At 50.3% G+C, this 15,535-nt stretch overlaps 1 protein-coding gene across 1 annotated transcript in view; it reads right to left on the reverse strand.

The window, feature by feature from the left end:
* Positions 1-15,535, reverse strand: part of PCSK6 (proprotein convertase subtilisin/kexin type 6) — a 152,144-nt gene that overhangs the window by 120,839 nt on the left and 15,770 nt on the right. Inside the window, exons 5-8 of the mRNA XM_032252876.1 lie at positions 8,931-9,041; positions 8,268-8,411; positions 6,613-6,689; positions 4,293-4,381 (exon numbers count right to left, since the gene is read on the reverse strand). Coding sequence (XP_032108767.1) covers positions 4,293-4,381; positions 6,613-6,689; positions 8,268-8,411; positions 8,931-9,041 — 421 coding nt within the window. The remainder of the gene's footprint in view (positions 1-4,292; positions 4,382-6,612; positions 6,690-8,267; positions 8,412-8,930; positions 9,042-15,535) is intronic.

Below are 15,535 nucleotides of genomic sequence, written 5' to 3' on the forward strand. Positions count from 1 at the left end.
ATGGGACTAAAAATGACTGGAAGAAACACTGACAACATTTTTTCCAAATTTTCTTTAAAAAGAATAACCCACTAAGAAGCACAGAAAATTCAAGCTGGAATTAATGTGAAGAAAACTACACAAAAGAACAATATTGTCACAGGCAACGCACAGATATTAAAAAAGAAAAACAAAAATAACATTATAAAAACAGCTACAGGGACAAGCCATGGTGGTTCATGCCTGTAATCCCAGCACTTTGGGAGGCTAAGATGGGAGGATCAGTTGAGGCCAGGAGTTTGAGACCAGCCTGGGAAACAAAGCAATATCTCATTCTACAAGGAAAAAAATTTTTTTAATTAACTGGACAAGGTGGTATTCACCTGTAGTCCCAGCTACTTGGGAGGCTCAGGTGGGAGGATCCCTTGAGGCCAGGAGTTTAAGGCTGCTGTGAGCTATGACTGCACCACTGCACTCCAACCTGGGTGACAGAGCAAGACCCCATCTCTTAATAAAAAAAAATAAAAAGAGCCATAGGAACAAATCACATTACTTAAAAGGGAACAACAATAAGGATGACAATTAGCAATTGACTCATCATCCAAAACAATGGATACCAGAAGACAATGGAATAACGCCTTTAGAGTGTTGAAAGACCAAAAAAAAAAAAAAAAAAAAAGTTAGAAGGCTATGTTCGGCAAAATTTCTTTTAAGAAAAATGAAGAGAAGCCACTTTCAGATAAAATTTGAGAGAATTTTTCACCAGCATACCCGAACCTCAAAAAATGCCAAGAGATTCTTCAGGCTGAAGATAAATGGAAAGATGGAAATCTGAGCTAGAAAAAGTAAAGAAGACTAGCAGAATGGTACACATGTAGGTAAGTATATTTCTTTCCAGAAGTAGGTTGAAGTCAACCACGTGCTTAAGACAAGAATGAGTGCAATGCACTGTGGGTAACACGTGAAATAAAATATATTAAAAAAAAGCACAAATGATGGCAGTGATGGTGGATGGAAACAATCTATCTTAGATTTATGCATTATACAGAAAGTATAATTTATTAGATTTATTAATTCCAGATAGATTGGGATAAGTTAGGATATGCATTATAACAGGGAGATTTTTAGTTAATGCATTGAATATCGTTGAGCACGTGCTGCATGTATAATTGTGGGAATGCCACTGACAGAGAGAAGAAAGAGACGACAGTCACAGTTCTGGGCCTCTAGGAGCTCAGCATGTCTTTGGAGAGAACCGACAAGGAAGATGGCCCAGGACCACCTGTAGAAGTCAAAGGGGCAGACAGGAGCCCCAGGAGTGGCAGGACAAGCACTCTGTGAGGGCAGAGCATGAGGGTATGGCTTGAGCTTGACCGCCCGTGGGAGTGCTGAGGAGACAGTGAGGTCTGCAGCGTGGAGCTGGGGCGAGCAGAACCACATAAAGACTGAGGACATGAGGTGGAGCTCACTCCTCTCCGGAATGAAGGGGTGGGGTGGAGGCTGGCCTTGACCCAAGGATCTGGTGACAGCCACTGGCTCCAAAGCTGCTGCACATGGCTTTAGCCTCTCCACACAGGCAGCTACCCCCTTCCTCCTGGTTCTCCCTCCTAGCCCACCTCTGGATAGGGTGCTCTAACACAGCCTCCCTCTGAGTGTGCTGGCACACAACAGGGAATGTCTTGGGATGTCCCTGGAGCTGACCATAAAGCTCTTCCTTTTCATATGTTTACTTTGAATTGTCACTCAAGAGACAATAATGCATATCTTAACTTATCCCAGTCTATCTGGAATTAATAATATGCTACTTCCTGTATGATGCATAAATCTAAGATAGAGTGCTTCTGTTCACCATGACTATTATCATTTCTGCCGAGTTTTTTTGTTCGTTTGTTTTTCTTGAGCCAGTTTTGCTCTGTCGCCAGGCTGGAGTGCAGTGGCATGATCTTGGCTCACTGAAACCTGCATCTCCTGGGTTCAAATGATTCCTCTGCCTTAGCCTCCTGTGTAACTGAGACTACAGGTGTGCACCACCACACCCAGCTAAATTTTTGGATTTTAGTAGAGACAGAGTTTCACCATGTTGGCCAGGATGGTCTCGATCTCCTGACCTTGTGATCTGCCTGTCTCAGCCTCCCAAAGTGCTGGGATTACAGATGTGAGCCACTGCGCCTGGCCTGTTGTTTCTATATACATATTACTTCACATGTTATAAACCTGCAGTGCATTGCTATTATTGTTGTTTTAAACACATGCCAAATTCTTTCCCTACATTTCCCAAATGTGGAGGGAGCACCTTCACCTGCAGGACTTGGGAAATGGAGGGATAGAGCTACCTGATGGTAATGCTATATTTACTGTGCACCTGATCTGGGAGGATCTTCATGCATGTTACTTTCACTGCCTCCTCCCCACAATCCATTATGTAGGTGTTACCTACCTGTGTGATCCCAGGGAGTCCTCTAAACCAGCGCTTCTCAAATTGTCACTTGTAGACAAATCCCCTGCCATCTTGTTATAATGTAGACCCTGACTCAGTAGGTCTGGGTGGGGATTCTGCATTTCTAGTGGCTCCCAGAGGATGCCATGCTCAAAGTCTAGGGACTTGGAAGAGCAAGGCTCAAGCAACCCCAGAGGTGGGGTCCACTCCACACTCAAAGCAACACAAACGGTTTTTATTCTCCCACTGAGAGTCTTAACAAGAGGGAAGGAGGAGCTTAGCTATCGCCTGCAGATTTAGCCCGAGCCAATGGTTTCACACATGGTATCTGACTTCATCCTCTTAAGAATCTTGGGGAGGCAGCTGCCTTGTGGCCATTTCACCCCACAGGTAAAGAAACCTTGGCTCAGAGAGGTTAGGTAAGTTGTCCAAGGACACACAGCCAGTGAGTGGTGGGAATGGAATTGGCATCCAGGTCAGCCCAACTCTACAGCTCCTGGAGAGACGTCTCAGGGCTCTGCACCCATCATCAAAGGCTCCAGGGAAAGCTTACACACCTCAGTGTACGAGAACTATCCACAGGAGTGAGGCCGGTTGACAGAGTCTCCTGATTTGTTCTGCAGAACACACCCTTGAGGTTAATCCTGCTATCAAATGAAAATGCCAGCCACTCTCAAGATTTCCAAAAGGCAGGCAGAGAGTCCTAATTAAGGAAATGCTAGGGACCTTCTTTTCGAAACATAAGAAATTCCCCGAAGGACTGGTGATCCGGGGAACCCTGGCCCAGCCTCCCTGCCTGATACTGCTCATAAGTGGAGACAAAGGGGCTGCAGCTACCCTTACCAAGGCTCAGTGGCAGGAACGGCAGCGCCCCGGGAAGGTGGCTTCCCACTGCGGCCACCTGAGTGAGCAGGAGCACCTTTGAAGCGAGAGGCAGACAGGCCCGGGTGAGGCCTCGGTCCTTGGAGGCTCTCTGCCACTCTTCTCCGCTGCCCCCACTTGCTCAGTTCCTGGGTCAGTGATGTGCACCTTGAGGGGCCTTCAGAACACTTGATGACTGAGCTGTCACATAGCCGGACTCCCGTGGGGAACAGAAAGTCATTCGACACTTTACTCCAGAGCCCCATCCTAGCAAGGGCAGCTTGACCGATCAGTGTGAGAAGCTAAATAGCAAGGCCAGACTCAAGCAGGGGCAGGGGCAGGTGCTGCTCTATAAAGGGACCTAAAAAAGCTGACTCCCTGGTGAATGAGATGGGGACAGCTGGACCCCGCAAGCACTTCACAGAACAGAATGGGCATGAGCTGCATTAGGGCACAGGTGGACAGAGCCAGTGGAGAGGCAGGGGGAGGTGGGGACAGGAATGGTTCAAGCCCAGGCATAAATTGGGGAGAGCAGAGGTGTCAAAAGGACACTATGACAAATGTCCTCTGGCGAGGGCCACGACAGGGGCAGGAGAAGTAGGCCAGCATGCTTGAGTGTGAATCAGAGCCCAGGAAAGGCTCTGCTCCCAGATAAAGACTGTGAGTCTGTCTGGGAGGTGACAGGGAACCACCGGAGGACTGTGGATAGGGGAGTCAATGTGGCCTTCTGGGGGTCAGCGGCCAGGCCGGCAGGACCGGAGGAGACAGATTACCTTTCTGATGGGAACTGCAATGACTTTTTGGCAAAACAGTGGGCAGTTCCTCTGTTTTGAGGCCCCAGTCCCTGTGGGCCAGCTGCCTGGGCCAGAACACAGATGGCACTGCTGCTTCTGGCCCCGGGGTCTGACACGGCCAAGGCCAATGGACGGAAAGCTGCTGAGACCAGCAGACATGGCGCTCTCCAGCTGCCCCTGCCCAGGGCCCTGGGCTTGCAGGCTGCCGCGCCCGGCCTTACCTCCTATTTTGGCATTGTACGCGATGCCCACGATGCAGTAAGAGTTGTTTGCCGAAGCGGCAACTTCTCCCGCACAACGAGTACCGTGTCTGAAATGAAGGAAAAACAAAGTGAGGACGCAGCACAGCTGGTTTCAGCGAATTCAGTGCATGGCTCGGTTATAATGCAACAAGAGAGCCCATGGTCCCAAAGCCCAGAGGCGTCAAAAAGCCCATGTCCTGCACCCCTCTCATCACCGACCCCACTCTGGGAGAAGGCACCCAGTCAGGCTGGCACGGCCCCTCCTGGCATCCTGAATGTGGCAAGCACTCATGGTCATCTCTTCCTGGACGCCTCCCCTGACCCCCATGTTGGAGTAAGGTGCCTGCCCCCAGTGCCTCAGCCCCCTGAGTAGCTGGGATTACACGTGCCCACCACTGCGCCCAGCTAATCTTGTACTTTTAGTAGAGACAGGGGTTTCTCCATGTTGGTCAGGCTGGTCTCGAACTCCTGACCTCAGGTGAACCGCCTGCCTGGGCCTCCCAAAGTGCTGGGATTATAGGTGTGAGCCACCACGCCCTGCAAGTTTTTGCTTGTTTTTGAGACAGGGTTTCACTCTGCCGGCCAGGCTGCTGGTCCTCGGCCTTCCTCCTCCAAGCACATGTAGTTGGCACAAGGCCACTGCTGTGTGGGGTGGGTGCCATGCCACCTCGGCCCCGTGTCTCCTGTGGCTGGCAGCATGGACACCCGCTGCCTGGCAGGATGAAAGAAGAAATGGGCTGGTGCGGACGCTTCCTGCCTCATCCCTTGTGCGCCTACAAAACCATGCTCACCCCAAGGCAGCCCTTTCTGTGCTCCTAAGGCCATTTGAGCAGGAGCCCAAGAAGAACGCTCTAAATTCAACACTTAGCAGCTGGGGACTATGAAGAAGTGGCCAGAAACACAAATTGCTTTCCTCAGTAATGACCCTATTCTCTCAGGTGCCACATCGTGTCAATTCCTCCCAGGGGGCCAAAATAGGAGTAACTTGAAATAGCGGATCTTTAAGAAGCATCCACAGAGGATGGGAATCATTGATTCAAATTTAAAGCTGCCTTTAAAAATCACCCCAGGCAGGAGCCCTCTGGAAGAGTCATCTGTCCTTCCCTGGAAGCCAGGTGGCCTCAAGGCCAGGGCTGTTTCCAGGGTCACACAGCTCGATGGATGGCTCAGGGTGGGATTGAATCCCGCCCTTCAAGGGTCACCGCGTGGTATGTGGATCATTCCTCCTTTGCCCCAGGCGTCCTCACTGCCAGCAGGACGGGCACCTTGGGACACGCACGAGACTGCACCGCTCTCTCGGGAGCCTGGCAGCCTGATGTGTGGAACTCCTGTGGCCAAGGCTCCCTGCACAGCACCGCCTGTGCATCAGTGTGAATCTCAGAATCAAAGCAACCACAAACCAAAAGACTGTCATCGGGGGATGCCCCTCAGCAAGCATCTTGTTGACGGTGGGGAGGAAGAAAGAGCTTTTATTATTTATTCCTCCAAAAATATTTGGAGGAATGATAAGAGCTCAGGGCATGGGGGGTGCTGATGGAGAAAGGAAAGGCAGAGACAGCAAGTGAACTCCCAGGACCGACCCCAGGGCTGCCATTTACACTGCAAAGTCACCTGGGCTCTCCAGACCCCACTGCCTCCACTTGCAAAATGACGGTGACACAAAAACACCCGCCACCATTTCTGGAGAATCTGCGGGGTGCATTCCTCATGCATCATCTCAGTGACCCCTCCCGTAACCCTGTGAGGCAGGGGACATCATTACCCTGGACAAGCCTCTGAGACACTAAGACATGGAGTTTCAACCAGCTCACCCAGCACACACGCAGCCAGTAAGTGGGAGGGCTGGGGTCTGAACCCGGGTTCATCCAGCATCACTCATGCCTCTTCCACCTCATTCCTAAGGTCAGAGTCACAAAAGCTCAGGCACGTGGCCTCTGTGCTCGAATAGACCAAACTCCTGTCCTCACACAGCGGGTCATTCACGGAGGCCGCTAGACTTAAGGGTTCCTCTTTTAAAATAGTCCAAGGATGTTGGAAACAGGAACAATGTCTGTCAAACACCCATTTCTAGCGGCCCGGCAGCAGTGATGCCCCAGAGGAACAGGCTAACGCCATAGAAGCTGCCCACGCCTGAAGGGCGGTGCCTGGTACGGCCGTGACTCCTGGACAAGCCTGCCGTAGCACCCAGGCAGGGAGGATGTGCCGCGGCCGTCGCCTCTCCAGCTCCCTCGCATACACATTCAAAGCGACTCTGCAGGAAGGGGAAGGGAAGCCGGGGACAGGAGGCGAGGTGACGTACTTATTCTCATTGCTGGCATCGTACCGTGGCGATGGGTCATAATCATTACCGTTGACATCGTAGCTGGCGTAGGAATCCTAAGAAATGGAATCTTGGTGAGTGAGGAGAAATGGCGAGGCATGTGACAGCTCTGTTTTATTTTTATTTATTTATTTATTTTTGAGACAAAGTCTCACACTGTGGCCTGGGCTGGAGTACAATGGTGGGATCCCAGCCTGCTGCAACCTCTGCCTCCCGGGTTCAGGCAATTCTCCTGCCTCGGCCTCCTGAGTAGCTGGGATTACAGGGGCACACCACCACACCCGGCTACTTTTTTTGTATTTTTAGTAGAGACAGGGTTTCACTATGTTGGCCAGGCTGGTCTCGAACTTCTGACCTCGTGATCTGCCCGCCTGGGCCTCCCAAAATGCTGGGATTACAGGCGGGCATGAGCCACCTCACCTGGCCAGCTCTGTTTTAAATGGATTTTACATTCCATAGGCAAACAGAGAACCACACGCAGGGTTCCTCTCTTACTATAGCTAGCATCTCGTACGTTTTTATCGTGGTCAAATATACATGACAGAAAATACACCATCTTAACCATTCTTGAGTGTGCAGCGGTGGCATTACGTGCATTCACAGCGCTGGGCGACCATCGCCACCACCCACCTCCAGAACTCTTTCAAGCTGTGAAACTCCACACCCACTCAACACTAACTCCCCATTCCTCTCTCCCAGGGCCTGGCAACCCCCATTCCACTTTTTTGTCTACGATTTTGGCTACTCTAAGTCACTCGTGTAAATGGAATCATGCAGTCTTTGTCCTCTTGTGGCTGGCTTATTTCACTTCACCTAATGTCCAAGGTTTATCCATGTTGCCGCGTGTGTCGGGATTTCCTTAATTTTATATTTTCAATGGGTAACCCTGCTTTTGTTAATATGACTGTAATAATGGTATTTATATAACTTTGTATCCTCCTTTTAAAATGTATGATAAAAGCTTTCCAGTGTTGTTAACATAGTCTGCAAAATTCATTTCTAAGGGCTGCATAATGATCTGTCAGATGGATACAATATGGTTGACTTAATCACTGGAAGGCGTCCAGGTCCCTTAGAGTATTTCATGCATCTATTGTATTCACTACATGCCAAGCTTGCTTCCTTACATTTATGAACTAACTGAGTCCTTACAATAACTCTATGAGCGAGTAGTCCTCTTACGCACCCATTTTACAGATGGTGACACTGAGGCACAGGGAAGTTAAATAACTTACTCAAGATCTCAGATGTAATCATTTGCAGACCCAGCCTAGGAACTCAGGCACACTGGGACTAGAGCCCATGCTTTTGCCCTGTCACTGTTCGTGTTGCTAGTATCTGCATGCTGACGATCTCCCTGCATGCATTTCTTCGTTCTTTAGGCTCCATTCCTAACGGTATATGAGACTCTACAAGCATGTGGATGAATCCCTCTGCAAACCCTTGTCCCTGGCACCAGGACGGTAGCAGGTATTAGAATATTTATTTTCCTAATTCCCTCCAGCGTAGTTTTCTTTACTGCCCACCTTAATAGGGTCGGGGGAGAATGGGACCTTACTGTTTTTAAACTTGCATTTATTTAATGACTAGCACAGTTGAATATATTTGCATGTCAGTTCCGAGGATTGACTTACATAATTTGGGGCCAGGTCAGGGTGATTCCTCTCTATGCCATCATCGAGGATGGTGACCACCACGTTCTTTCCTGTGTAGCCCCTCTTCCACGCCGCCTGGACGTTCATTTCCGACCGGCAGCGACTGTTCTTGTCGCCACAATGCTGTAAGCACAGAAGACACCAAGTCCCCCTGACATGGACCTTCCAGGTGCAGAATGGCCACACGGTGCACCCCTGAGGGGAGGCACTTAGGTTCGCAAGTAAATAAGGAAGGAACGCCTATCCCTGCCTTGGATAGCAGAGATCCTCTTCCACTCAGCTCCAGAATCAGGCGGAGGGCTCCCTTGCTTTTTCTGCACCTGCGATCTGTCATTTTCCCAGGGCTTCGACTCCCAGCAGGGGCTCTGTCCAGGGGCTGCGCTTTGCCATTTAGTCACACAGCCTGCATCAAATCGCTTCCCTTCTCAAAAAGCCCCCACCCCTAGATGTGCACATCATTTCAGAAAAAATCCACAAGAAACCTGATGTTGCACAGCCTTGAAGTCGGGACTTTACACCCTCAAGGTCAAGTGTGTCTGTCTGGAGTTGTTCGAATTTAGTTTCACTGGGGAGAAATTAACCCATTTCAGAGACCTGGCAGTGCGAGTGTCCTGGGGCAGAGAGAGGTCCTGTCCTACTCACCAGGTACCACATGTTGGACCAAATGGGGTCGTTGAAATAAAAGGCCTGCGTGTCACTTCGCACCTGTCTCTTCACCCTTCGTTTCACTTCTTGTTGCTGGAGCCATTTCACCTACCAGAATAAACGCAACCACTGTTTATATTAAAACGATTTCCTGATTTTATGTAGCCCCTTTGCAGGTGCTACCAGCTTCCTTGTGCACGAATATCTGTGTCATAGTAGATATTTTAGATGGTAAGTTCCTGGGGACATTTTCACTTCAAAGTGACTACATTTGAAAGATGAGAACTTGTTTGCGTATATAGAGGAAGAAATAACACCACTCTGATAGATTTTGAAGTCACTGTACAGAAAGAAAATGCTCACGCCTTTAATCCCGGCACCTTGGGAGGCCAAGGCAGGAAGATTGCTTGAGTCCAGGAGTTCGAGACCAGCCTGAGCAACATGGCAAAACCCCATCTCTAGAAAAAAAAATACAAAAACTAGCCGGGCATGGTAGTGCAGGCCTATAGTCCCAGCTACTCAGGAGGCTGAGGTGGAAGGATTGCTTGAGCCTGGGAAGTCAAGGCTGCAGTGAGTCATGATTGTGCCACTGCACTCCAGCCTGGGCAATACAGCAAGACCCTGTCAAAAAAAAAAAAAAGAGAGAGAGAGAGAGAGATAGAGAAGAAAAGAGTTGGGGAGAGAGGGAAGGAAGGAAGCCAGCCTTGTGAAGCTGCCAATAAATTCTCAGGTGACCTTTGTCCTAAAGAAGACGGAAACACATACGTAGGAAAGCAATGAGTAAAGAAAGTGTTTGGTTAAATTGGTATTGGAATTTGCTTTACAGTAAGGACACAGGTAAATATGACAAGCCATATACTGGAATATTTGGTAGCCACCAGCAACATGGTACCAAAACATGCACAGAGAAAAAAATCTAGAAAGGAATACAGCAAATAATAGTAACATCAATTCCTGGGTGGTGATGTTACTGCAAATTTAAAATTTTTAAATTACTTTCAGGATTTCATAAATGCCTTTCAGTCAGCATGATCTGCTCTCATGATCAAGGAAAAGAGTTCACAAGGCTGTATCGCTGATATTTAAGGGCGAGGATCCAGGCACCGGGCCGTCTGCACTAAAGCCCAGCCTCGTGCTCACCAGCTATGTGACTTAGAGCCAAAAGTGGACATCGTGGCCTCGGGGTGGTGTCCACCCATACAGTGGGGACAGTCATGGGTCGCCACAGGGTTAATACATGAACAAGAACACATATCAAGCCCTCAGACCAGTGCCTTGAGCACACCTGCTCTTATCATCCTGTGTACACATTCTTTTCAAGCTGGAAATGCTTTTTCATTTTAAAAGGATCTTGGGGTAGAGACTGCATAGGGCCCTGAGTGGGAATGTTTTCTTTGGTCTTGCCATGGCAGCTCCACCAGCCTGAGTAATGCTCAAAGCTGGGGTTCAGCCTGGCTCTGGGGCCTGAGACGGGCAGGATAAGGATGGGCACCGGGGCCCTGCTCTGGAGGAGTCTGCACTACAGTCAGGGGATCCCACCAAGCAGAGTATGATGTGAGCTCCAAACAGGGCAGGCTTCCTGGAGGAGGCAGCTAGGGGAAAGGGAGGATAGAAGATGAGGCGGAGGGGCCCAAGGTGACCCAAGGCTGGTGACCCAGGGTCGTGCTGGAGGTTAGAACAGAGCTGCCTGGACCGGGCGTGGTGGCTCATGCCTGTAATCCCAGCACTTTGGGAGGCCGAGGCAGGTGGATCACGAGGTCAAGAGATCGAGACCATCCCGGTCAACATGGTGAAACCCCGTCTCTACTAAAAATACAAAAAATTAGCTGGGCATGGTGGCGCGTGCCTGTAATCCCAGCTACTCAGGAGGCTGAAGCAGGAGAATTGCCTGAACCCAGGAGGCGGAGGTTGTGGTGAGCTGAGATCACGCCATTGCACTCCAGCCTGGGTAACAAGAGCGAAACTCCATCTCAAAAAAAAAAAAAAAAAAGAACAGAGCTGCCTGAGGCTGAGTGGGCAGGGAATGAAGGTACCCAAGGCAAAGGGGTGGTTTCCCTCCCTCCTCCCTGAGCCTCGACCTCCCCACAGTGTCCTTAGTGAGGAGAGCTGAGTGCCTGCATACACAGCTCACATTTAGGGCTGGGGTTGATCTCCAAGGCACCCCTGGTGTACAGGGCAGAATGCCGGGAGAGAGGCATCCCAGCCTATCCCACCCCCGATGTGATTCATCTATAAAACACCAGCGGACCAGACACCTTAGCAACACCGCAAAGGGCTCAAAATCAATTTCAGGTTAGACACTTAAAAAGTCCTCAGCACCAAGTCCTAGATAATTTATAATGGCTGCTGATAGATACTTCCCCAGAAAATAAAACTACAAAATGAGATATTTTGCTCCTAACACCTGCTGATGGCATTTTGCAATGTTCCCATATATTACTGCCTGAACTAGAAAGCTTTTACCTGGTGTAAGATGCCGCAAACAATATTTCATAATCTGTTATTATAAAATACCCTATTATAAAATACAGTGGTTCTGTTAAGCACCCTATTATAAAATACAGTAGTACACAGCTCCTGCACAGCCCAAAGCTCCTGGGAATGTTCCACCCCTCCTGCCAGGCTAAGCACTGTTTGTGCTAAGGGGCGCTGGACTCACGTCCCATTCTAACAACATCTGGTGCCTTCCAACTCTGTGCCCACCAGGTCACTCTTCTAGTCAGAGGAGGAGGCACACTGTCCCCTTTCAAGCCCAAGTGGACGACGGCCTGCTAATCAGCTGGGAGACGTGGGAAAGCATGGAGCCAGCAGTCACAAGAGTGTTCCTCAGCAGGGTGGAAGAGCCCGGGCATCGCAGTCCCTGGCCCTTGCTGGGCTCTGGGCAAAACCCCACAAAACTGGCACACGGTTCTGAGGGGGTCCATGATAGCCTGGGGTCCGCAGGACAGTTTGGGAGACTGTCTCTGGCGTGGTTCCAGGGGCAGCCCTCTCTCTGCTAACAGACATGCTCACTGAAAGGCTCTGATGGCGAGTGAGGTGCTGTCAGTCCAATGGAACTGAATCCTGTACAACAGACGACTGACCAGGCATGGGGGCTTCTCTGTGGAGGTGGGACACAGGCAGACAGTGTGGTCGCGGAGGCTGATTTGGCCAGCAGCCACTCTGTCCCTTCCTCTGGGCTCCAGTCACTCCCCTGCTTCTCACCCAGCTCCGGGACAGCACAGGGGATCCCAGATCCCACTTCCTACCAGTCACAAACAGGAAGCCATTTTCCACGTTCACCTTTCTCGATGTCTCTGGAGAGCAGGCATCCTTGGGTCACTTATTCTGCTGCTCACTCAACAAAAGTGCACTGAGTCTTCCTGTGTGCCGGACTCTAGGAGCTGGGAAGGTCGGCGTGAACAGACCTGGTCCCCAGCCAGGACCAAAGTGCCTCTCCCTCCCCTCCCCTCCCTTCCCTAGCTGGGATACAAAGCCCTCTGCCTTCAGTGCCCCCTCGGGGTGGAACCAGGAGCCACGTGGACACTCTGTGGAGATCAGTGGTAGGCCAGCAGCCCCAAACCAAGCGAGCGAAACTCCAGCTCTCCCGTCAAATGGAAGCAACCCTCACAGGTTGCAGTGAGCAGAGACTGTACCACTGCACTCCAGCCTGGGTGACAGAGTGAGAGACTCTGCCTCAAAAAAAGAAAAGAAAAGAAACAAGAATGAAAATGTGATTAGGTCTTAATGACTACTAGATGACATCTGTTGATTTTTTGTGGAAGATCAACTGTAAGTGATTTGGGGCAAAGGCGAGGTTTGCCAAATCCCACTTCTGGCCCAAACAGGTCATCTTTCTCTGCAAATCTGTATCAAGCATCTTGATTTCTTTAAAGTCTTATTTTGAAGACAGAACTTCACTCTGATCTTTTTCCTTTTATCTATTTTCCAAATGTATGTTTCCTGCTAAGCATGCAGCATACTTGTAGACAAGCGACGCTCCGGGGCGGGGAGTTCTAATCAGAAGAGGACTTCATCGACTTCTCAGGACAAGTGCACAGCAACACCTACTTCTGCAGTGTGTGCTTCCTCCAGCTTTCTTCTTGAGAAGTCAAATTCCAAAGAGGCATCCGTTGACTGTCCCTCTGTTGATAAGACGAGGTAGAATCTAAGGACGTTCCTAAAGGGGAACATAAACAAGCAGAGACCCAGGAGGGGGCCCTGCCCAGGTTGCAGTAAATGGCCCACAATATCACAGGCTGTCTCTGCCGCTGAGCTGTGCTCATAGTCCACGCGTCCTTACAGCGAGCAGCTATGGGCAGCCTTGGCCACCTCTCCTTCCCTGCGGTGCAGAAGCTTGCTGACACATCAGTCCCGGGTGTGACAAGCGACAGGGGTGGGTGTTTTGAAACTTTCACTCATGAGCCAGCATCACCAAAGAGAGCATGAAATCCCTGCCGCTTGCCCTTCCCCCCAAAGCCACCAAGTCCCTCTGCCCTAACTTCAAGCCCTCGCTTGTTCAGAGGGGCCCAGGTGTGGCTCAGGAAGGCCCCCAGAAGTTCTTGGGAGCTGGAGAGTCCTACAAGAGGGGCTTGAGTCTTCGCTCTTAGATGGAGTGAAGGCCACAAAGGGCATACACAGAGACCCTCCCCCAGGGGTCCCACACAGCATCAAGGGATCCAGCTGCTGAGCTTCCTTAAATACCCACCCGAGGGGCTGTGGATGCTAGGTTCACACAGGTTCTGCAGAGCTATAGTCAAAGGGAAGACAGCTCAGCCAGCTCTTTCTTTTCTCTTTTCTCCTCGGTTTCATCAAAGAGAAGGCTACTTTATTCCATAACTGTGAAAGAACAAGGGGACTGCAAGCCACCAGGACACATCAGGGGAGGAGTGAGAGGCCAGACCTCAGCATCCAGGAGCCACCAAACTCTAAAGCCTCCTCCAGGAGAGAACCATCAGAGCACCGAAGAAAATAAACCTGTTACTCTCTCTGTGTGGGAGGCGGACACCCTGCCTGGGCCTGCACCTCCAAACTGTAAAGTGGGGAGCTGGGACTGGTCCCTGTCTGAGAGCTTCTGCACTCAATAGTCTATGATGCTTAGATCGTGGTTCCCATCAACTTCGACTGCTCTGAGGACCTTCCTGGGCCAACATCCAACCAACCAAAGAGCTGAGTGAGAAGGCTGAGTGGTGAATTTAAACAAAGAAACTTCCCACTCCCTGGCAAGTGCCTGTCACCGTGTAATGTGCAACATGGCCCTCCTCCCACGGACAGGTAAGGATTAACGCGCCACGCTGGGGCCCTCTTGCCCTGGATCCCACAGTCCCTCGAGGAGTGGAAGGTGAGGCTCCCTAGAACTGTATGCAGAATGGTGCTGGCATGAGCACGGTTTCTTTTTTCCTCTGGAGACTGAGAGGGCCCACAACTTTCATCAGCGTTTCAAAGGGGCCTGTGATCCCCCCAAATGGCTAAAAACCACTGAACCCAAGCTAGACTGACAGAAGCAGAAAGCAGATCAAAGTTTTCCCTGGGTGAGGAATTGGTATGATGGCTGTCATCTTCCAGGAGGGGAAGGGGACCATCGCCACAAGTGAGAGCCCATCACAGTGAGATGCCCAGGCCTACCTGTGGCGCTGCATGGGCTCACCTTGGGGTGGGGCCAGGGAATGCCAGGCTGCCATGGCAACCGCACAGCGGGAACCAGTGAGTAGCCCTGGGCAGTAGAGGAGGAGGAGGAGGAACAGAAGAATAAAAGACATTCTAACTCAGCCTAGCAGGCCACCCCCCTCCATCTGCCAGGCCATCCAGGCAGCTGCCAGCCCAGCTCCTTCCCCACTTCTGCACCTGCAACCATAACTGTAACAGGGTAGAGACCATTCCTTTTTTCTTTTTTTGAGATGGAGTCTCGCTCTATTGCCCAGGCTGGAGATCTTGGCTCACTGCAACCTCCACCTCCTGGGTCCAAGCGATTCTCCTGCCTCAGTCTCCAGAGTAGCTGGGACTACAGGCACCCATCACCACGCCAGACTAATTTTTGTATTTTTAGTAGAGATGGGGTTTCACCATATTGGCCAGGCTGGTCTTGAACTCCTAACCTTGTGATCCACCCACCTCGGCCTCCCAAAGTGCTGGGATTACAGGCATGAGCCACCGCGCCTGGCCATTATTTCTTGAATTCTTTCCATCAAAGTTGAACTATGGGTGCTAGAAGGCCCGTGCTTAACAGTCATGAGAGACGAAGTCCTCCCTCTGCTGATGGCCTGGGCAGTAGAGGAGTGAAAGCTCACTCTTTTCACTCATGGGACAGTGTGTGTGAAAGCTCTTTGGGAAAGTAAAGCTATTCATTTATAAGTTAGTTCTTATTTTGCTGAAAGGGGACAGAAGGTGCCCTCTTCCTACTGCCTGTCACCCACCTCCGCTCACTGACAAAACAGGCAGCTAGAGCCTAGCTTTGCCTATTGTTAGGGGCTGACCTGTGAACCCCTAAATTCTTATGCTGAGATCTTAACCCCTGGTAGCTCAGAATGTGACTGTAATGGGAGATAAGGGTTCTAAAGAAGTAATTACATTAATATGAGGTCATATTCCTTTGGGTTTTTTTTTTTTTTTTTTTTTTTTTTTTG

Source organism: Sapajus apella, unplaced genomic scaffold, assembly GCF_009761245.1.
Source record: "Sapajus apella isolate SASKATOON/1434 unplaced genomic scaffold, GSC_monkey_1.0 scaffold80, whole genome shotgun sequence".
Taxonomy (NCBI): domain Eukaryota; kingdom Metazoa; phylum Chordata; class Mammalia; order Primates; family Cebidae; genus Sapajus; species Sapajus apella.